At 45.4% G+C, this 22,069-nt stretch overlaps 1 protein-coding gene across 1 annotated transcript in view; it reads right to left on the bottom strand.

The window, feature by feature from the left end:
• Positions 1–22,069, bottom strand: part of masp1 (MBL associated serine protease 1) — a 537,426-nt gene that overhangs the window by 92,870 nt on the left and 422,487 nt on the right. The window contains exon 12 of the mRNA XM_072473624.1: positions 15,493–15,687. Coding sequence (XP_072329725.1) covers positions 15,493–15,687 — 195 coding nt within the window. The remainder of the gene's footprint in view (positions 1–15,492; positions 15,688–22,069) is intronic.

Here is a 22,069-nt window from a genome sequence, read left to right on the forward strand (position 1 = left end):
GTGGGAAATGCTCTTCCTATCAAACAACATCCATATAGACTTAACCCTTTAAAATTGGCACAGGTTAACAAAGAGATTGAGTGTGTGCTTAAAAATGGTATAATTGAAGTGGGTTGCAGCCAATGGAGCTCACCCATAGTGATGGTACCTAACCCAACGGTTGTGTGTGGACTATAGAAAGGCTAATGCATTTACAAGAATGGACTCTTATCCTATCCCACGTTTGGAGGATTGCATTGAGAAAGTGGGACAATCAGCTTTTATTTCCAAATTGGATTTACTTAAAAGGTTACTGGCAGGTACCTTTATCCGAAAGGGCGAAGGAGATTTCAGCTTTTGTGACTCCAGATGGTATATACCAGTTCAAAGTTATGCCATGTGGCATGGAAAACGCCCCAGCAACATTTCAACGATTAACTAGCAAAGTGGTTTCAGGATTATCCAATTGTGTGGTATACATCGACAATCTGGTAATTTTCAGCCAGACATGGACAGAAAATTTAGACATCTGATGGAGTTATTCGATCGACTTCAGGAGGCGGGTTTGGTGGTAAACCGAACCAAAAATGAATTTGGAAAAGCCCAAGTCACTTTCCTTGGCCATACAATCGGACAGGTTTGAATGGTCACACGGGATGTGAAACCAACAGTTATTGAGGAGTTTTCAATACCCTCAAGACGACGGGAAATAATAAGACCATAAGACCATAAGACATAGGAGCGGAAGTAAGGCCATTCGGCCCATTGAGTCCACTCCACCATTCAATCATGGCTGATTTCAACTCCATTTACCCGCTCTCTCTCCATAGCCCTTAATTCCTCGAGAAATCAAGAATTTATCAACTTCTGTCTTAAAGACACTCAACGTCCCGGCCTCCACCGCCCTCTGTGGCAATGAATTCCACAGACCCACCACTCTCTGGCTGAAGAAATTTCTCCTCATCTCTGTTCTAAAGTGACTCCCTTTTATTCTAAGGCTGTGCCCCCGGGTCCTAGTCTCCCCTGCTAATGGAAACAACTTCCCTACGTCCACCCTATCTAAGCTATTCATTATCTTGTAAGTTTCTATTAGATCTCCCCTCATCCTCCTAAACTCCAATGAATATAATCCCAGGGTCCTCAGACGTTCATCGTATGTTAGGCCTACCATTCCTGGGATCATCCGTGTGAATCTCCGCTGGAACCGCTCCAGTGCCAGTATGTCCTTCCTGAGGTGTGGGGCCCAAAATTGCTCACAGTATTCTAAATGGGGCCTAACTAATGCTTTATAAAGCTTCAGAAGTACATCCCTGCTTTTATATTCCAAGCCTCTTGAGATGAATGACAACATTGCATTTGCTTTCTTAATTACGGACTCAACCTGCAAGTTTACCTTTAGAGAATCCTGGACTAGGACTCCCAAGTCCCTTTGCACTTCAGCATTATGAATTTTGTCACCGTTTAGAAAATAGTCCACGCCTCTATTCTTTTTTCCAAAGTGCAAGACCTTGCACTTGCCCACGTTGAATTTCATCAGCCATTTCTTGGACCACTCTCCTAAACTGTCTAAATCTTTCTGCAGCCTCCCCACCTCCTCCATACTACCTGCCCCTCCACCTATCTTTGTATCATCGGCAAACGTAGCCAGAATGCCCCCAGTCCCGTCATCTAGATCGTTAATATATAAAGAGAACAGCTGTGGCCCCAACAGTGAACCCTGTGGGACACCACTCGTCACCGGTTGCCATTCCGAAAAAGATCCTTTTATCCCAACTCTCTGCCTTCTGCCTGACAGCCAATTGTCAACCCATGTTAGTACCTTGCCTCAAATACCATGGGCCCTTATTTTGCTCAGCAGTCTCCCGTGAGGCACTTTATCAAAGGCCTTTTGGAAGTCAAGATAGATAACATCCATTGGCTCTCCTTGGTCTAACCTATTTGTTATCTCTTCAAAGAACTCTAACAGGTTTGTCAGGCACGACCTCCCCTTACTAAATCCATGCTGACTTGTCCTAATCCGACCCTGCACTTCCAAGAATTTAGAAATCTCATCCTTAACAATGGATTCTAGAATCTTGCCAACAACCGAGGTTAGGCTAATTGGCCTATAATTTTCCATCTTTTTCCTTGTTCCCTTCTTGAACAGGGGGGTTACAACAGTAATTTTCCAATCCTCTGGGACTTTCCCTGACTCCAGTGACTTTTGAAAGATCATAACTAACGCCTCCACTATTTCTTCAGCTATCTCCTTTAGAACTTTAGGATGTAGCCCATCTGGGCCCGGAGATTTATCAATTTTTAGACCTCTTAGTTTCTCTAACACTTTCTCCTTTGTGATGGCTACCATATTCAACTCTGCCCCCTGACTCTCCGGAATTGTTGGGATATTACTTCTGTCTTCTACTGTGAAGACTGACGCAAAGTACTTATTTAGTTCCTCTGCTATTTCCTTGTCTCCCATCACTAGATTACCAGTGTCATTTTGGAGCGGCCCAATGTCAACTTTTGCCTCCCGTTTGTTTTTAATGTATTTAAAGAAACTTTTACTATCATTCCTAATGTTACTGGCTAGCCTACCTTCATAATTGATCCTCTCTTTCCTTATTTCTCTCTTTGTTATCCTTTGTTTGTTTTTGTAGCCTTCCCAATCTTCTGACTTCCCACTACTCTTTGCCACATTATAGGCTTTCTCTTTTGCTTTGATGCATTCCCTAACTTCCTTTGTCAGCCATGGCTGCCTAATCCCCCCTCTGATAACCTTTCTTTTCTTTGGGATGAACCTCTGTACTGTGTCCTCAATTACTCCCAGAAACTCCTGCCATTGCTGTTCTACTGTCTTTCCCACTCGGCTCTGCTCCCAGTCGATTTTCGTCAGTTCCTCCCTCATGCCCCTGTAGTTACCTTTATTTAACTGTAACACCTTTACATCTGATTCTATCTTCTTTCTTTCAAATTGGAGATTGAATTCGACCATATTATGATCACTGCCTCCTAAGTACTCCCTTACTTTAAGATCTTTAATCAAGTCTGGCTCATTACATAACACTAAGTCCAGAATGGCCTGTTCCCTCGTGGGCTCCATCACAAGCTGTTCCAAAAAGCCCTCCTGTAAACATTCAATGAATTCCCTTTCCTTGGGTCCACTGGCAGCATTATTTACCCAGTCCACCTGCATATTGAAGTCCCCCATGATCACTGTGACCTTGCCTTTCTGACATGCGCTTTCTATTTCGTGGTGCATTTTGTGCCCCCGGTCCTGACCACTGTTAGGAGGCCTGTACATAACTCCCATTATGGTTTTTCTGCCTTTGTGGTTCCTCAACTCTACCCACACAGACTCCACATCATCTGACCCTATGTCGTTTAGTGCTATTGATTTAATTTCATTCCTAATTAACAAGGCAACCCCGCCCCCTCTGCCCACCTCTCTGTCTTTTCGATAGGTTGTGAATCCCTGGATGTTTAAATGCCAGTCCTGAACCCCCTGCAACCACGTCTCTGTGATGCCTACCACATCATACCTGCCAGTCACAATCTGGGCCACAAGCTCATCTACCTTGTTCCGTACACTGCGCGCATTTAAATATAGCACCTTTAATTCTCTATTGACTGTCCCTTTTTGTTTTCTTAGTGTGGTGGACTTTGGTTTACTGAGCCTTTCCATACACTGTGTCATATTTTGTGGGATGGGGACTATCGTAACCTCTCCTGAGTTTTGTCTTTTCGTGCTTTTTTGTATTCCTAAGCAGCTACGCTTCCCATTGATTACTTCACCTCTTGGTTCCCTGACTTTCCCTTCCCCCCCAATCTTTAGTTTAAAGTCCTATTGACCACCCTATTTACTCTTTTCGCCAGAACACTGGTCCCAGCTCGGTTCAGGTGGAGACCATCCCAACGGTGTAGGTCCCCCCTGTCCCAAAACTGATGCCAGTGTCCCATGAAAAGGAACCCCTCATTCCCACACCACTCTTTCAGCCACGTGTTAACGACCCTTATTCTTGCCTCCCTATGCCAATTTGCACGTGGCTCGGGCAGTAATCCGGAGATTATGACCCTTCAGGACCTGTTTTTTAATTTGAATCCTAGCTCTTTATAATCTCTAAACAGGTCCTCTTTCCTAGACTTGCCTATGTTGGTACCGACATGGACCACAACAACGATTTTGTGGCATGAGTGGATTTGTTCGAACATTTGTGAAAATGTTTTATGGCGTAATTGCTCAACTGATGGACTTGCTGAAGAAACATCGAAAATTTCAGTGGACAGCGGACTTTCAAGAAGTATTTGACTGCCTGAAAGCTGTGATAACCAATGCTCCTGTGTTGGAGAATTGCAAGGGACTCTGCAATCAGATTGAACTAAAGTATCTGACTTTAAAGAGAAATGCCGAGGCGTAGCGAAATGGAACGTGCAGAGACCTTCTTGTACATAGATAGAACATTACAGCGCAGTATAAACCCTTCGGCCCTCGATGTTGCGCCGACCTGTGAAACCACTCTAAAGCCCATCTACACTATTCCCTTATCGTCCATATGTCTATCCAATAACCATTTAAATGCCCTTAGTGTTGGCGAGTCCACTACTGTTGCAGGCAGGGCATTCCACGCCCTTACTACTCTCTGAGTAAAGAACCTACCTCTGACATCTGTCTTATATTTAAGGGGCATCTTGACAAATACATGAATAGGATGGGAATAGAGGGATACGGACCAAGGAAGTGTAGACGATTGTAGTTTAGTCGGGCAGCATGGTCGGCACGGGCTTGGAGGGCCGAAGGGCCTGTTCCTGTGCTGTACATTTCTTTGTTCTTTGTTTGTTCTTTGATTATATCTATCTCCCCTCAATTTAACCTGCAACATCCTTCCGCACTAGTGTCATCTGCAAATCTACTCACCCATCCTTCTATGCCCTCCTCTAGGTCATTTATAAAAATGACAACCAGCAGTGGCTCCAAAACAGATCCTTGTGGTACACCAATAGTAACTGAACTCTAGGCTGCACATTTCCCATCAACCATCACCCTCTGTCTTCTTACAGCTAGCCAGTTTCTGATCCAAACCGCTAAATTACCCTCAATCCCATGCCGCCGTATTTTCTGCAATAGCCTCCCGTGGGGAACCTTATCAAATGTTTTACTAAAATCCATATACACCACATCAACTGCTTTACTCTCGTCCACCTGTTTGGTCACCTTCTCACAGAACTCAATGAGGTTTGTGAGGCATGACCTACCCTTCACAAAACCGTGTTGACTATCCCTAATCAAATTATTCCTTTCTAGATGATTATAAATCCTATCTCTTATAATCCTTTCCAAGACTTTGCTCAAAATAGAAGTAAGGCTCACTGGTCTATAGTTACCAGGGTTGACTCTACTCCCCTTGTTGAACAAGGGGACAACATTTGCTATCCTCCAGTCTTCTGGCACTATTCCTGTAGACAATGACGACATAAAGATCAAAGCCAAAGGCTCTGCAATCTCCTCCCTAGTTTCCCAGAGAATCCTAGGATAAATTCCATCTGGCCCAGGGGACTTATCTATTTTTACACTTTCCAGAATTACTTGTTCAAAGGGACTGTCAATCGAGAAGGATTTCAGTTGGAGGAAGAAGAAAAAAAATGGACTATATTATTATACCTGTTTGTGTGTGTTATTTTTTTGAAACAAAAAAGTGAAAAGGTGAAAAATTAAACCATCTTGAAGTTGATGGTTTATTTTTTTTTCTTTGGGGGAGGTGTCATGTGAGAGTACCTTTTAGAAATGGATGTATACTACTGCAGTGATATCAGAGAGTGCGTGAGCTGGGCTGTCTGTCAGCTTTTTTCTTTCGTTTTAGGCTGCTGCCGGGTGTGGTTTAGTTTTGTTTTCAGTGTTGGAGCTGAAGCCAGACAGAGTAGGTGTACTGCTGTACTCTCTGCCATGAAAAGACTATCTCTTGATCATTTGGTGAATTCAGAATTATAAATGTTTTCAGACGTGACTTTAACCTGATGTGCCTCTGTTAAATTATTTTTTAAAGTCGTATGGATATTTAAAAGATTACTTAGTGTTGTATTCTTTGGGGGTTGTATTTGAATTATGGTTGCTAAGATGTTCACTGTATGTTTTAAAAAGGTTAACTTGAGTTCACAGAATAAACATTGTTTTGTTTTAAAAAATACTTTTCCATTTCTGCTGTACCACACCTGTAGAGTGGGCCGTGTGCTCCCCATCCCACAATCTATTAAAAGTTGTGGGTCAGGTGAACGCCATGACACACTTTGGGGCTCTCTAAACCCTGGGCCATAACAATAGCATCATGAAGAGGTGCTCTAATGGCTCTGAAATCTGGGATTCAAAACTAACTGTTTGGCTCCAGGCTCAGAAGACAGGGCTTTCCTCTACTGATTGAGTGAATAACCAATGACCCTGACGAAGCTCGACACTGTCCAGGACTGAGCAGCCCATCCACCACCATCAACATCCTCTCCCTCCATCACCGACGAACAGTCACAGCCGTGTGTACAATCTGCAAGATTCACTGCAGTAACTCACCAAGGTGCCTCAGACAGCACCTTCCAAACTCCGAAACTCTACCATCTAAAAGGACAAGAGCAGCAGATACCTGGGAACCCCACCACCTGGAGGTCCCCCTCTAAGCCACACCCACTCTTCACACAGGTTACCTTCCCACCTAGCTTGGTATCACCAGCAAACTGTGATACATTTCTCTGTCTCTTCACCTGGGACATTACTATAGGTTGTAAATAGCTGAGACCTCAGAACTGATCTTTAGGACAGCCCACTATTCACTGCCTGCCAAGCTGAAAAAGCCCAATCTCTGTGTCGTATCCATTAACCAATCTTCTACCCATGTTAAAATACTACCCCCAACTCCATGATCCTTATCTTCCCTATTAACCTATTGGAAATCCTTTATTTTAAAAATATTTGTATTGGCAAATTTTTCAAAATAACATCTTCACATCCATATACGTTCAAATATTAACAATATTCCATTCCCACCACAAACCCAAAAGAAACAAGAAAAAATCCCCATTGCCCTTCCCTCATCCTCCTAGTATCTGATGGTGACTGACTCCCTGAATTAGGAAATAAACGGCTGCGCCTCAGGTAGAACCTTCCAGCCCAGCCTCTCATTACTGACTTGATATTGTCCAAGTACAGAAACTCCAAAAGGTCACTGAACCACGACACGGCACGGGGCGGGGCCGAGGACCTCCAACCAAATAGAACTCGCCTTCGGGTTATTAAGGAAGCAAAGGCCAGAGAATCCGCTCTCATCCCGTTTCCGGTAACTCTGAGATCCCAAAAATAGCCAGCAAAGGGCGGGGGTCCGAATCAAGCCCCAGAATTCCTGACGTGGTGCTGAAGAAGATGCAGAAAGAGAAGCAGAGCATTGAGTACGATGCACCGGGCCCCTGGAGCACCATTCACACCTATCCTCTCCGTCCAAGAAAAAAACACTCATTCATGTGTTAATCAAGTGTTCCCAGTGCACCACCTTGATTTGAATCAGGCGGAGCCTAGCACATGAGGAGATACAGTTGACTCTACATAGACTCCCCCTCCACACCCCTCCCTCATATTTCTGCCCTAATCCTTCCTTCCACTTTCTTCTAATTGCGTCCAACAGGACCTGCTCCATCGACACCAGCCGACTATAGATCTCCGACATCCTACCCTCCCCCACATCAACCACTGGGAGAACTGGGTCGATCAACAAGGGCGGGGAGGGGAGGTGGAAAGGGAAGGAGGTAACCTCCTTGCGCACAGAGGTAGGTACGCACCTCATAGTACCAAAACTGGTCACACTTGGAAGCTTGCACTTCTCCAGCCACTCCTCAAAACTAGCCAATTTACTGCCAACAACCAATCACCAATCCGCTCTAACCCCACCTCCCTTTAAGCCCCAAAGGACGAATCCAAAACCACTGGCTCAAAACGATGAGTTCCACAATGAGGAGGCAGTGGCGCAATGGTATTGTCACTGGACCAAGGTAATGATCTGGGGACCCGGCTTCGAATCCCACCACAGCAGATGGTGGAATTTGAATTCAATAAAAATTTGGAATTAAAAGTCTAATGATGACCATGAAACTATTCACGATTGTTGTAAAAACCCATCTGGTTCACTAATGTCCTTTAGGGAAGGAAATCTGCCGTGTGGCCCACACGTGACTCCAGATCCATATCAATGTGGTTGACGCTTAAACTGCTCTCAGGGATGGACAATAAATGTTGGCCCAGCGACGCCCACATCCCATGTATGAATAAAAAAAAACATACAGCAACCCACCCTCTCTCCATCCCCCCTCCACTTCGTGGATGAACTCAATAGAACATAGAACATAGAACAATACAGCGCAGTACAGGCCCTTCGGCCCACGATGTTGCACCGAAACAAAAGCCATCTAACCTACACTATGCCATTATCATCCATATGTTTATCCAATAAACTTTTAAATGCCCTCAATGTTGGCGAGTTCACTACTGTAGCAGGTAGGGCATTCCACGGCCTCACTACTCTTTGCGTAAAGAACCTACCTCTGACCTCTGTCCTATATCTATTACCCCTCAGTTTAAAGTTATGTCCCCTCGTGCCAGCCATATCCATCCGCGGGAGAAGGCTCTCACTGTCCACCCTATCCAACCCCCTGATCATTTTGTATGCCTCTATTAAGTCTCCTCTTAACCTTCTTCTCTCCAACGAAAACAACCTCAAGTCCATCAGCCTTTCCTCATAAGATTTTCCCTCCATACCAGGCAACATCCTGGTAAATCTCCTCTGCACCCGCTCCAAAGCCTCCACGTCCTTCCTATAATGCGGTGACCAGAACTGTACGCAATACTCCAAATGCGGCCGTACCAGAGTTCTGTACAGCTGCAACATGACCTCCCGACTCCGGAACTCAATCCCTCTACCAATAAAGGCCAACACTCCATAGGCCTTCTTCACAACCCTATCAACCTGGGTGGCAACTTCCAGGGATCTATGTACATGGACACCTAGATCCCTCTGCTCATCCACACTTTCAAGAACTTTACCATTAACCAAATATTCTGCATTCCTGTTATTCCTTCCAAAGTGAATCACCTCACACTTCTCTACATTAAACTCCATTTGCCACCTCTCAGCCCAGCTCTGCAGCTTATCTATATCCCTCTGTAACCTGCTACATCCTTCCACACTATCGACAACACCACCGACTTTAGTATCGTCTGCAAATTTACTCACCCACCCTTCTGCGCCTTCCTCTAGGTCATTGATAAAAATGACAAACAGCAACGGCCCCAGAACAGATCCTTGTGGTACTCCACTTGTGACTGAACTCCATTCTGAACATTTCCCATCAACCACCACCCTCTGTCTTCTTTCAGCTAGCCAATTTCTGATCCACATCTCTAAATCACCCTCAATCCCCAGCCTCCGTATTTTTTGCAATAGCCTACCGTGGGGAACCTTATCAAACGCTTTGCTGAAATCCATATACACCACATCAACTGCTCTACCCTCGTCTACCTGTTCAGTCACCTTCTCAAAGAACTCAATAAGGTTTGTGAGGCATGACCTACCCTTCACAAAGCCATGCTGACTATCCCTGATCATATTATTCCTATCTAGATGATTATAAATCTTGTCTCTTATAATCCCCTCCAAGACTTTACCCACTACAGACGTGAGGCTCACCGGTCTATAGTTGCCGGGGTTGTCTCTGCTCCCCTTTTTGAACAAAGGGACCACATTTGCTGTCCTCCAATCCTCTGGCACCACTCCTGTAGCCAATGATGACATAAAAATCAACTAATTGAAGTGTGTCTACTTCAATGCCAGGAGTATACGAAACAAGGTAGGGGAACTGGCAATGCTATGGCCAGAGGTCCAATTGCCAAGACAAACAATAGTGGAGACAGTGGACACGCCTGTTTCATGTCTCTCCTCAGATGGAGGTATTTTGAATTTAAAGCGTTTGTACGGACGCTTGTGGTCGGGGCCTTATACAAGAGCCGGTTCCAAGTTATAAATCTTGGCCCAAAGCCAAACCTCTCCACTTCACCCGAACAAACTCCTTCTGCGCCTCTAGTGAGACAATCACCTCCTTTCAGGGGACAGAGAGACACAACCACATTGAGTAGCTTCCCAACATTGGCCGACAACTTAACAAACCCTGTCTGCTCCTCGGATATGACCCTGGGAGGCAGGGCTCCGTGCAACCAACCAAGACCTTCGCCAACAGCTTTGCATCTGTGTACAGTAATTGAGGTGATGCGGCCCACACTCCGGCCGATCCTTATCCTTCTTTAAAGGAAGGAGATTGTTGCCTGAGCCAATGAGGTAGCAACCTCCCCTGAGTCATGGAATCATCAAACATCTCAGCAACACTGGGGCCAGCAACCCAGAAAACCTTTTCTAAAATTACTCCTTCAGGGAGAATACCACTCTGCCACTGCCTCCCCACATTACAATCAGAACTCTAGCAATCTCTTTTTATATTCCTGGCTACTTTACTCATATTGTACTTTTTCCCCTTTTATCAACTTTTTGTTGGGCCTTTGCTGGGATTTAAAACATTCTCAATCCTCGGACTTGTGTTGAACATTTTGAATTGTTTCTTTAAATATTTTCCACTGTTCATTTATCTCCATAAATGGAGATTTTAGTCTATTTACCCAATTGACCGTAGCCAGTTCTGACCTTATACCGATGCGATTGGCTTTGTTTGAGATTCAGATTATTGTTTGTGATTGGAACAGTCTAACAATCAGTGCCAAGCCATTCGGGGCAAATGTTAGGAAACATTTCCACATACACAGGGTGGTAGAGGTTTGGAAGTCTTCTCCATAAATGGCAATCGATGCTCGATCAGAATTGACAAAGGATCATCAGAACTCGAAACGTTAGCTCTTTTCTCTCCCTACTGTTATGGGCCAGGGTTTAGAGAGCCCCAAAGTGTATCATGGAGTTCACCTGACCCACAACTTTTACTAGATTGTGGTATGGGGAGCACACGGCCCACTCTACAGGTGTGGGACAGCAGAAATGGAAAAGTAATTTTTAAAGCAAAACAATGTTGATTTTATGAACTCAAGTGAACCTTTTTAAAACAAACAGTGAACATCTTAGCAACCATCAATTCAAATACAACCCCCAAAGAATACAACACTAAGTAATCCTTAAGCTGTCCTTTTAACATCCATAAGATTTTTAAAAAACCTTTAACACATCAGGTTAAAGTCACTACTGAGAGCAGTTATTCGTTTTAAATCACCAAAGGATCGATTTACAGTCTTTAGATTACAGAGAGAGAGACTCTAATACACCTTCTGGCTGTGACTGCAGCTATCCAGCTCTGAAAACGAAACTAAAACACACCCTGCAGCAAACAGCCTAAAACAAAAGTAAAAAGCTGACAGACAGCCCAGCTCCACCCACACTCTGACATCACTGATAAGCACCCATTTCTTAAAGGTACATTTCTTAAACACTCATTCCTTAAAGGCGCTCTCACATGACACTGCAGTTGCTGCCAGATGTGTTGAGATTTTCCAGCATTTTCCTTTGGTTTCAGATTCCAGCATCTGCAGTAATTTGCTTTTATTGTTTTGACAATGTGGGGGGTTGGATCAGTAAGTTTGCGGATGACACAAAGATTGGTCTGATGATTAACAGTGAGGTTGAGTGTCTTGGGTTACAGCAAGAAATGGACGGGATGTTCAAATGGGCGGATAAGTGACAGATGGAATTTAACCCTGAAAACTGTAAGATAATACATTTTAGAAGGAGTAATTTGACAAGGAAGTATACTGTGAAAGGTCTGACACTGGGAAGTTCCGAAGAACAAAGATACCATGGCGTGTTCGTAAATAGATCTCTGAAGGCTGAAGGGCAGGTTAATAGGGTGGTGAAAAAGGCATATGGGACACTCGCTTGTATCAATTGGGGCGTAGATTACAAAAGCAGGGAGGTCATGTTGGAGTTGTATAGAACTTTGGTGAGGCCACAGCTGGAGTACTGTGTGCAATTCTGGTTGCTATATAATAATAATAATCTTTATTTTCACAAGTAGGCTTACATTAACACTGCAATGAAGTTACTGTGAAAAGCCCCTAGTCGCCACATTCCGGCGCCTGTTCGGGTACACAGAGGGAGAATTCAGAATGTGCAATTCACCTAACAGCACGTCTTTCAGGACTTGTGGGAGGAAACCGGAGCACCCGGAGGACACCCACACAGACACAGGAAGAACGTGCAGACTCTGCACAGACAGTGACCCAAGCCGGGAAACAAACCTGGGACCCTGGCACTGTGAAACAATAGTGCTAACCACTGTGCTACCGTGCCGCCCATATAGGAAGGTTGTGATTGCACTGGGGCTGCAGAGGCGATTCATCAGGATGCTGCCTGGGATGCCTAGGTTTACCAGACTGATTCCAGGAATGGCGGGACTTCATATGAGGAGAGATTGACTAGGTTGGGATTGTTCTCGCTGGAGTTCAGAAGAATGAGGGGGGGATCTCAGACAGACTTATAAAATTCTAACAGGACTGGACAGGGTAGATGCAGGGAAGATGTTACCAATGATGGGTGTGTCCAGAGCCAGGGGTCACAGTCTGAGGATTCAGGTTAAACCACTTCGGACAGAGATAAGGAGACATTTCTTCACCCAAAGTGCGGTGAGCCTGTGGAATTCATTACCACAGGAAGTAGTTGATGCTAAAACTTTGAATATATTCAAGAGGCGGCTGGATACAGCACTTGGGGAGAATGGGATCAAAGGCTATGGGGAGAAAGCAGGATTAGGCTGTTGAGTTGGATGATCAGCCATGATGGTGATAAATGGCGGAGCAGGCTCGAAGGGCCGAAAGGCCTCCTGCTGCTCCTATCTTCTATGTATCTATCAACATTTAAGCAATAAAGAGAGGTTGGATAGGCTTGGGTTGTTTTCGCTGGAGCAGAGAAGACTGAGGGGCGACCTGATCGAGGTGGACAAGATTCTGAGGGGCACGGACAGGGGGGATAGGGAGCAGCTGTTCCCCTTAGTTGAAGGGTCAGTTACGAGGGGGACACGAGTTCAAAGTGAGGGGTGGGAGGTTCAGGGGAGGATTTCAGGCAAAACCTTTTTACTCAGAGGGTGGTGATGGTCTGGAACACGCTGCCTGGGAGGGTGGTGATGGTCTGGAACGCGCTGCCTGGGAGGGTGGTGATGGTCTGGAACGCGCTGCCTGGGAGGGGGGTAGAGGTGGGACGTCTCAAATCCTTTAAAAAGTACCTGGATGAGCACTTGGCACGTCACAACATTCGAGGCTATTGGCCAAGTGCTGGCCAATGGGATTAGGTGGGCAGGTCAGGGCCTTTCATGTGTCGGTGCAGACTCGATGGGCCGAAGGACCTTTTCTGCACTGTAGTATTCTGTGATTGTGATTCAGAGTTGCTAATTGACCTGACCTGTGGAGGCACCCCCACCCCCCCAAGGTGCGTTGTGCTGTTCGGTTTGGTCCAGTGATGACACATTTGTGATGCACTTGGCTGGCAGTTAACCAGTTACTTTAAATTCCCGGAATTAACAGATCGTCAATGCTGAATGGTGGTGATCATTCTGAAATGTTCCTCACTTTGTAAGTCTTGTGTTAGTTTCCAGTTTTTATTTTTAGAAAGTAGCCCAAGGCTCTGAATTCTCTCTTACCTGATGGATTCTTTCTGAAGGTCCTGGATAAAGACCTTTCTCTTGATGGTCAACCTGCAGGGGGATCCAGTCCCACACCAGCTGCAGGTAGAGGGGGTTGTTTGAAAACCCTTTTAAAATGCTCACCTGGAGAGCTCTAGTCTTACCACAGTGAGGCTGATAGTCAATCTGGTAGAGGTGGGAGCAAGTTAGAATTAAACAGACCTGAGGGGGGGATCTTCTGTGTGAAGGTCCAGGTCAATACAAGTGACTCCCGAGAGGGGAATCACACAGCCTGAGAGTGCGGCCTGAATGTTCCAGCCAGAAGATCCAAACCAACTGGTGGTTTCAGCGTTCCACATCCTGAGAAGATAGGCGGCTACAAGGATCTTAATATCAGCAACAAGGACTCTTGTCCCTCTTTCTACCATTTTTAATCCCTATCATTTTACCCCTTTCCCTTTCCGCTGTGTGTGTGCCTGTCTAATGTGTATTTGGGTCGAGCGTTGGACAATAAAGGGGGAGGGAAGTAATAGATTGGCTGGCCAGTATTCTATTATAATCATCGCATGTCTTATCTCTATTGTTGCGACAAGTAAACCGGTTTTGGGGTTTTACTTACAAGTCTGGTGCCTGCAAGTCATTGGAGCAATCAAGGGTCAAAGATCTCGGAAACTACAGACAAATTATTGGTTAATTCACTTGTGTTGGGACTGTGTGTCCTGAGCATTTGGAATTGACCGTGCACTCGCCCAGGGTGAGGTTTACAACATAGAAGGAGACCCTTGGTGTCCACACCGGTCAGCAAAGATCTGACTACGCTAATCCCATTTTCTTGAAGTAGGCCCATAACTGTGAGGATTATGGCAGCGCAAGTGAATATCTAACTAACTGGTGGAAGGCAGCCACTCTGCACTTAGTAACTCCGAGGAGTTAATGGTAAAGTATCATTTGTTTGAAATTGTCACTAAAGTTTTGCAGAGAGAGGTAAAGAGGTATTTCTGCACACAGTGGGTGGCGTTATCATCCGGACATGGATGTAGGAAGATCAAAGATGACACACAAATTGGTGGTGTGGTAAATAGTTTGCTCCGTGGTGGTTAACTCTGTGTTAAACATCGCCTGGTGTGACCCAGAAGCCGCAGTCCAGCCTGAAAACCTCCACCACATTTGCTGCAGATTGAGACACTGGAACCCAGAAAGGGCACAATTTGCTGCCTGTTTTTTCTGAGCCCCTTTTCTCTGACACCTAAGTTTTTAGTTTCTGTGACCTTTCCAATGCCTTCCAGACAGTTAGCCTGCAGAGGTCACAGCCATCAGTCCGTGTTTCTCAGGAAGCACCAGGGTTGGTTAGCTGAGAAAAATGAATCTGGTCTAAAATTCAACCTCTGGAAGGTCTCTGGCTGTGCCCCTTGTCCCCTGCTTCTTTGGATGGGACAGGACAGGGGCTCTCAAAATTCAAAAACAGCTTCTACCCCGCTGTTACCAGATTCCTGAATGAGCCTCTTATGGACTGACCTGATCTCTCCACACATCTTCTCTGCTGAGTAACACTCCACTCTGTATGCTTCACCCGGTGTCTGTGTCTATGTATTTACATTGTGTATTTATGTATGTCCTATGTTTTTTCATGTATGGAACGATCTGTGTGGACTGTGTGCAGAACAATCCTTTCACTGTACCTCGATACACGTGACAATAAACCCAATTAGGGCAGGGAATAGATCAGGGTGGCTTTTCCTCCTCATCACTGCCATAGCTGTTGGAAGCCATAGATGATTTGGCAAAGAGGGATTTGAGCACTCTTAATAGTCCCAAGGATTTACTTACAAGATATTCCCAATGTACCTGTCTCTAAAGGTGGGAAAGAGTTCTCTGGTAGACAGATTGGCAACACGTAGTCTGTTATGGTCACTTTCTTTGGCAGCTCCAACAAGGCAATGTCAAATTCAAACGTTGATCCATTGTAACGAGGATGAGGGATAATTCGTTCAGCACGAAACACTTGTTCTGTATCTTCCTGTCTCAATGTTTTCTGCCTTCCTGCAACACAGAGGCCGGGGGTGAGAGAAAATAAGCACAATCCACGGGTCCCAATCTGAGATAAATGATGTCTGAAGTTTCTGATTAGATTTTTCACTGCAATTGTCCCAATCTCAGCAAGAGGTCACAGAATTTGAAGCACAAATAGGATTCCGTGTAATTTGAGATTCGGGGTTTTTTTGTGTTGGAAGCACGTCCCACCGAAACAAATCTCGAGGCATGTTTCCACCATCGTGCACATTTATTGGCCGGGATTCTCCGAGCCTCCGAGCCGAAATCGCGCTTGGCGTAGGGGTGGAGGATGGAGCTTCAGACCCACGATACGAACCTCTGCCGCCCGGAGAATCGGCGCCAGTCGATCGCACGCGCGCGCAGTCGACACGGCGCCGGTCGGGGCCGTTGAAAGAGTTCCCGCCAGCGTGGTTCGCGTATGGTTCCACCTGGCAGGAGCTCGGCATCGCGGCTGTGGTGGCCGTCGCGGTGGGGGGCGGGAGGAATCAGTCTCCGGGGGGGGGGGCCGCCACGAAGGCCAGGCCCACGATCGGGGGCCACCGATCGACGGGGACGCGCGATCTGGGGGGGAACTACCTTCTTCTGCGCCGGCCGGCTGTGTGGCTACACCATGCGGCCGTTGCGCGCATGCGCGGACCGGAAGTGCAGGGCCACGTATCGGCAGCTGGAGCTGCGGGGAGCACTTTGGTGCCGTGCTGGCCCCCTGTGGGCCACAGAATCGCTGGGCCAAGAGGCCCGTTGACGCCGGCACGAAACACTTTGGTGTTTACCCCAGCGTCAACACTTAGCCGCATTTTTGGAGAATCCCGGCCATTGACTTTTGAAGAAGCTTCAAAATTTAAATTAAACTGAAACTTTTGTGTGAGAGAACGCTGTTAAATACATTTGGAATGATTTTGAACTTTTTCTTAAACTATCACCATGGAACTGAATACTGTGTTATATTCCCGAAAACCAGGAGGAAGGATCGATCTGGAGCCAACCTTGATGCACTTTGTATTTACAAACATTACAAATATACAACCCGTAACTCAGCAGCCACAATTGACGGAGAATCCTGCAGAGGATCTAACTGTTCTAGCATTACTGTATTTGCTAGTCGTACCACAGGAGGGTCGCGCTGTAAACTGTCGACCTCTTCCCCTGCCTCACTCTTACCATCACTAACCTTTTCCATTACTCCTGCCGCCTGACACACTGGTACCTTCCTAACTTCTTCCATACAATAATATTTCTTCAATATATTTATGGGTCATAATCGCTCCTTCCTCCTCCTATGGTCTGCAGTACCTGAGGTAAGTCACCTCACTCACTCTCCTAAATACCTTTTCGGGGCCACTGAATTTCTCTTTCGGAGGTTCATCCTGTAAAAGCAACAATACCAGTCCCTCATCTCCAGTTTGGAATGTTCTGGACCTGGCATGTTTGTCCACCCACATTTTCATTCGTGCTCCCGAAACCTTTAAATGCTCTTGGGTTACCTGACAAGCTCCCGTGAATCTTTCTAGAAACGGGGACACCTATTGCAACATTGAGGATTCATCCTGTTGTTCTAGAAACTTCTCTTTCATCAATTTTAACAGACCCCGTACTTCATGGTCAGAGGCCAATTCAATTGGGCTAAATCCAGTAGATTCATTCGGAGAATCACTGGTGGCAAATCGTAAACAATCCAACCCCTTGTCCCAATCTCTTGGAGATTCACGGCAAAATGCTCGAATCATGGTTTTGAGAGTCTGATGATATCTCTCCAAAGCTCCCTGAGTTTGTGGGTGATAGGCGGTCAACTTTAGTTGTTTGATACCTAAACTATGAAATATGTCCTGGAAAATTTGAGACATAAAGTTAGAACTCTGGTCAGATTATACTTCTAAGGATTGGCCATAGTGTGTGAAAAACTGTCAACTTTTCCACTGCTACCTTAGCTGTAATTCTTCTTAAATGTATAGATTCCAGAAATCAGGTAGTCATATCCATGACCGTAAGAATATCCTGATGCCCTGCCTTCGTTTTAGGGCAATGGTCCTACACAATCTACCAATGCTCGACTAAATTGTTCTTCAATCACTGGCATGGGTATTAAAGGTGCGAGTATAATCACATGTTGTGGTTTACCTATTTCCTGTCGGGTATGACTGTTTCTACAGAACCGCACAACATCCTTACCCAGTCCTGGCCAGGAAAAATGCCTGTTGACTGATTCCTGAGTTTTCCGAATTCCCATATGTCCTGCCATTGGCACCTCGGGCCACCCGCAGTATTTCCCGATGAGATTTGGGCGGTACCACTATCTGATGAACAACCGTCCATTCCTCGTCCGCAGGTCTATGAGGATGTTCTTCACTTCCTCATCATAACTCCGTTCTCAATGTAATAGCTCTTTGGAACCCCCTCAGTCTCACCTTCCGTTAGAGCTGACTGTGTTAATTTGTGTAACTCTGGACCTCAATTAATGAAGTCCTACCAAACATTTCCTCAGAATTATCCTCATGCTCAAGGATAGTTTCGGCTATTCTACCATCTGATTGTGGGGTGACTTTAATCTCTGGGGGTGAACTTTGTTTGGCCATTGTCCTGGTCGCCACACATGATGGAACAATATCTAGAAACTGTTCCTGTAACTGTTCTGCCTCCTCAACTTCCCTCGGATTTTATGTAATCAAGGGTTTAGCTGCAACCTTCACTCCTGCCAAATTATTCCCCAAAAGTAAGTGTGCTCCATCCTTACATTTGAACCATTCTGACAACTACTGGACCTGATAAGAAACCATATTCCAATTGTAATTTATACAATGGAACTTTGATATAATCTCCACTTATCCCCTTCACTAATACCTCAGCTTTCATTGAACTCTCCAGAGGGGAAACAAAATCCTTCTCCAGTAAAGAGTTTGAGTAGCTCCTGTGTCCCTCAAAATCGTTATGGGTTTTGTCTCATCAGTTGGTGAAAATGAGGTGAGCTTTCCCTTAGACAAAAACCCTGCATATCTCTCATCTACCTCGTTCATCATACCTGCTCCCACAGCATGGTTTACCTCAAGTCCAGTTAAATCTACAGACTGTCCTGTATTATTGTCCACTTTTGTTCCCTTTTCAGAATCCTCCTTTTGAACTTCAATAAGCCCCATGGGTTTTCCTCACAACTTCCAACAGGCTCAACCAATGTGTCCCACTTCATTACAATGATAAAACCTCGGTCTTTGAGTCTCACCTCCATCCTCAGGACCCTCCTTCCTGGCCTGAGGAGGAGATCTCGGAGCCTTCCCAGCTATCCATTTTTTATCTTGACTACCTGCCTTCCTTTCACTCTCACTTTCTTTCATTTTCAAAATTATGAGGGTGACAGAACAAAGGTTTAAATTTATGGATCAGCTTATAATGATCAGCCATTATTGTTGCTGTCTCGCGGCCATAACCCTTTGGTCTTCAACATGGATTCTTGTCACAGAAGCTAATTAATTCTTAAATTCTTCCAAGAGAATCATTTCTCTCAGAACCTCAGAGGTAGTTTCAACTCGCAGTGTTCGTACCTACCTGTAAAATTATTCTGCTTTCAAATTCAACATAGGTCTGAACCACCTGTTTCCTTAAGTTATGAAACCTTTGCCAATATGCCTCCAGAATTAATGACTATGCACTCAGAATATCCCCTCTGACAGGGAAGCATAAACTTCCTGTGCATGCCCATAAATTTACTTTGAATGGGAAATGTCCACCTTTCCTTTCGTCACTCCATTTGAGTTGCTATTTTCTCAAATGCCATGAAGAATGCCCCTACATCCTTTTCCTCAGACTTTGGTAGGGCCTGTACATATTTAAACATATCCCCACAAAGATTTTGACTGGGAAGGGTTATTCTTCCCTCTTCTGACTTCAATTACAACCTATTAAGTCACTCTCTTTCTCCCTTTCTTCCTTTGCTATTTTTTCCCTTTCCACAACATGTTTCCTCATTTCAACTTTCTTTTGAAAAGCTCTTTCCCGCATCTCCATTTAAAAGTTATCCCTCTCATGGTTGAACTGCAACCAAATTCTCTCCTGGTCGGTCTCCCCACCAGAAATAGTTTCTGAAGCCGCATTGCCGGGACTACTTTCTCGTTAGTTCTCCTGAGTTTCTAACAAATCCAGCTGCTCAACTCATACATTGAATAATCCTGCCTTTAATTCACCTGCCAATTCAATTAATTTGTTATGAAATATGAGAATGACTAGAGCGAGGGTACCTCATGGTAGACTAGTACAAAAGGTGAAGTCACACGGGATCAGGGGTGAGCTGGCAAGGTGGATACAGAACTGGCTAGGTCATAGAAGGCAGAGAGTAGCAATGGAAGGATGCTTTTCTAATTGGAGGGCTGTGGCCAGTGGTGTTCCGCAGGGATCAGTGCTGGGACCTTTGGGACCTTTCATAGTATATATAAATGATTTGGAGGAAAATGTAACTGGTCTGAATCGTAAGTTTGCAGATCACACAAAGGTTGGTGGAATTGCGGATAGCGATGAGGACTGTCAGAGGATACAGCAGGATTTAGATTGTTTGGAGACTTGGGCGGAGAGATGGCAGATGGAGTTTAATCTGGACAAATGTAAGGTCATGCATTTTGGAAGGTCTAATGCAGGTAGGGAATATACAGTGAATGGTAGAACCTTCAAGAGTATTGAAAGTCAGAGAGATCTAGGTGTACAGGTCCACAGGTCACTGAAAGGGGCAACACAGGTGGAGAAGGTAGTCAAGAAGGCATACGGCATGCTTGCCTTCATTGGCCGGGGCATTGAGTATAAGAATTGGCAAGTCATGTTGCAGCTGTATAGAACCTTAGTTAAGCCACACTTGGAGTATAGTGTTCAATTCTGGTCGCCATACTACCAGAAGGATGTGGAGGCTTTAGAGAGGGTGCAGAAGAGATTTACCAGAATGTTGCCTGGTATGGAGGGCATTAGCTATGAGGAGCGGTTGAATAAACTCGGTTTGTTCTCACTGGAACGACGGAGGTTGAAGGACGACCTGATAGAGGTCTACAAAATTATGAGGAGCATAGACAGAGTGGATAGTCAGAGGCTTTTCCCCGGGGTAGAGGGGTCAATTACTAGGGGGCATAGGTTTAAGGTGAGAGGGGCAAGGTTTAGAGTAGATGTACGAGGCAAGTTTTTTACACAGAGGGGAGTGGGTGCCTGGAACTCGCTACCGGAGGAGGTGGTGGAAGCAGGGACGATAGTGACATTTAAGGGGCATCTTTACAAACACATGAATAGGATGGGACTAGAGGGATACGGACCCAGGAAGTGTAGAAGATTGTAGTTTAGTCGGGCAGCATGGTCAACACGGGCTTGGAGGGCCGAAGGGCCTGTTCCTGTGCTGTACATTTCTTTGTTCTTTGTTCTTTGTTCTTTGAGGGTAGGTCCGATCAAGGACAGCACTGGGAGATTGTGCATTGAGTCTGAAGAGATAGGAGAGATCTTGACTGAGTACTTTTCTTCAGTATTTACGAATGAGAGGGGCCATATTGTTGGAGAGGACAGTGTGAAACAGACTGGTAAGCTCGAGGAGATACTTGTTAGGAAGGAAGATGTGTTCGGAATTTTGAAAAACTTGAGGATAGACAAGTCCCCCGGGCCTGACGGGATATATCCAAGGATTCTATGGGAAGCAAGAGATGAAATTGCAGAGCCGTTGGCAATGATCTTTTCGTCCTCACTGTCAACAGGGGTGGTACCAGGGGATTGTAGAGTGGCAAATGTCGTGCGCCTGTTCAAAAAAGGAAATAGGGATAACCCTGGGAATTACAGGCCAGTTAGCCTTACTTCGGTGGTAGGCAAAGTAATGGAAAGGGTACTGAGGGATAGGATTTCTGAGCATCTGGAAAGACACTGCTTGATTAGGGATAGTCAGCACGGATTTGTGAGGGGTAGGTCTTGCCTCACAAGTCTTATTGAATTCTTTGAGGAGGTGACCAAGCACGTGGATGAAGGTAAAGCAGTGGATGTAGTGTACATGGATTTTAGTAAGGCATTTGATAGGGTTCCCCATGATAGGCTTATGCAGAAATAAGGAGGCATGGGAAAGTTGGAAATTTGGCCAGTTGGATAATGAACTGGCTAACCGATAGAAGTCAGAGAGTGGTGGTGGATGGCAAATATTCAGCCTGGATCCCAGTTACCAGTGGCGTACCGCAGGGATCAGTTCTGGGTCCTCTGCTGTTTGTGATTTTCATTAATGACTTGGATGAGGGAGTTGAAGGGTAGGTCAGTAAATTTGCAGATGATACAAAGATTGGTGGAGTTGTGGATAGTCAGGAGGGCTGCTGTCGGCTGCAAAGAGACATAGATAGGATGCAGAGCTGGGCTGAGAAGTGGCAGATGGAGTTTAACCCTG

The sequence above is a fragment of the Scyliorhinus torazame genome, chromosome 14 (genome assembly GCF_047496885.1).
Source record: "Scyliorhinus torazame isolate Kashiwa2021f chromosome 14, sScyTor2.1, whole genome shotgun sequence".
Taxonomy (NCBI): domain Eukaryota; kingdom Metazoa; phylum Chordata; class Chondrichthyes; order Carcharhiniformes; family Scyliorhinidae; genus Scyliorhinus; species Scyliorhinus torazame.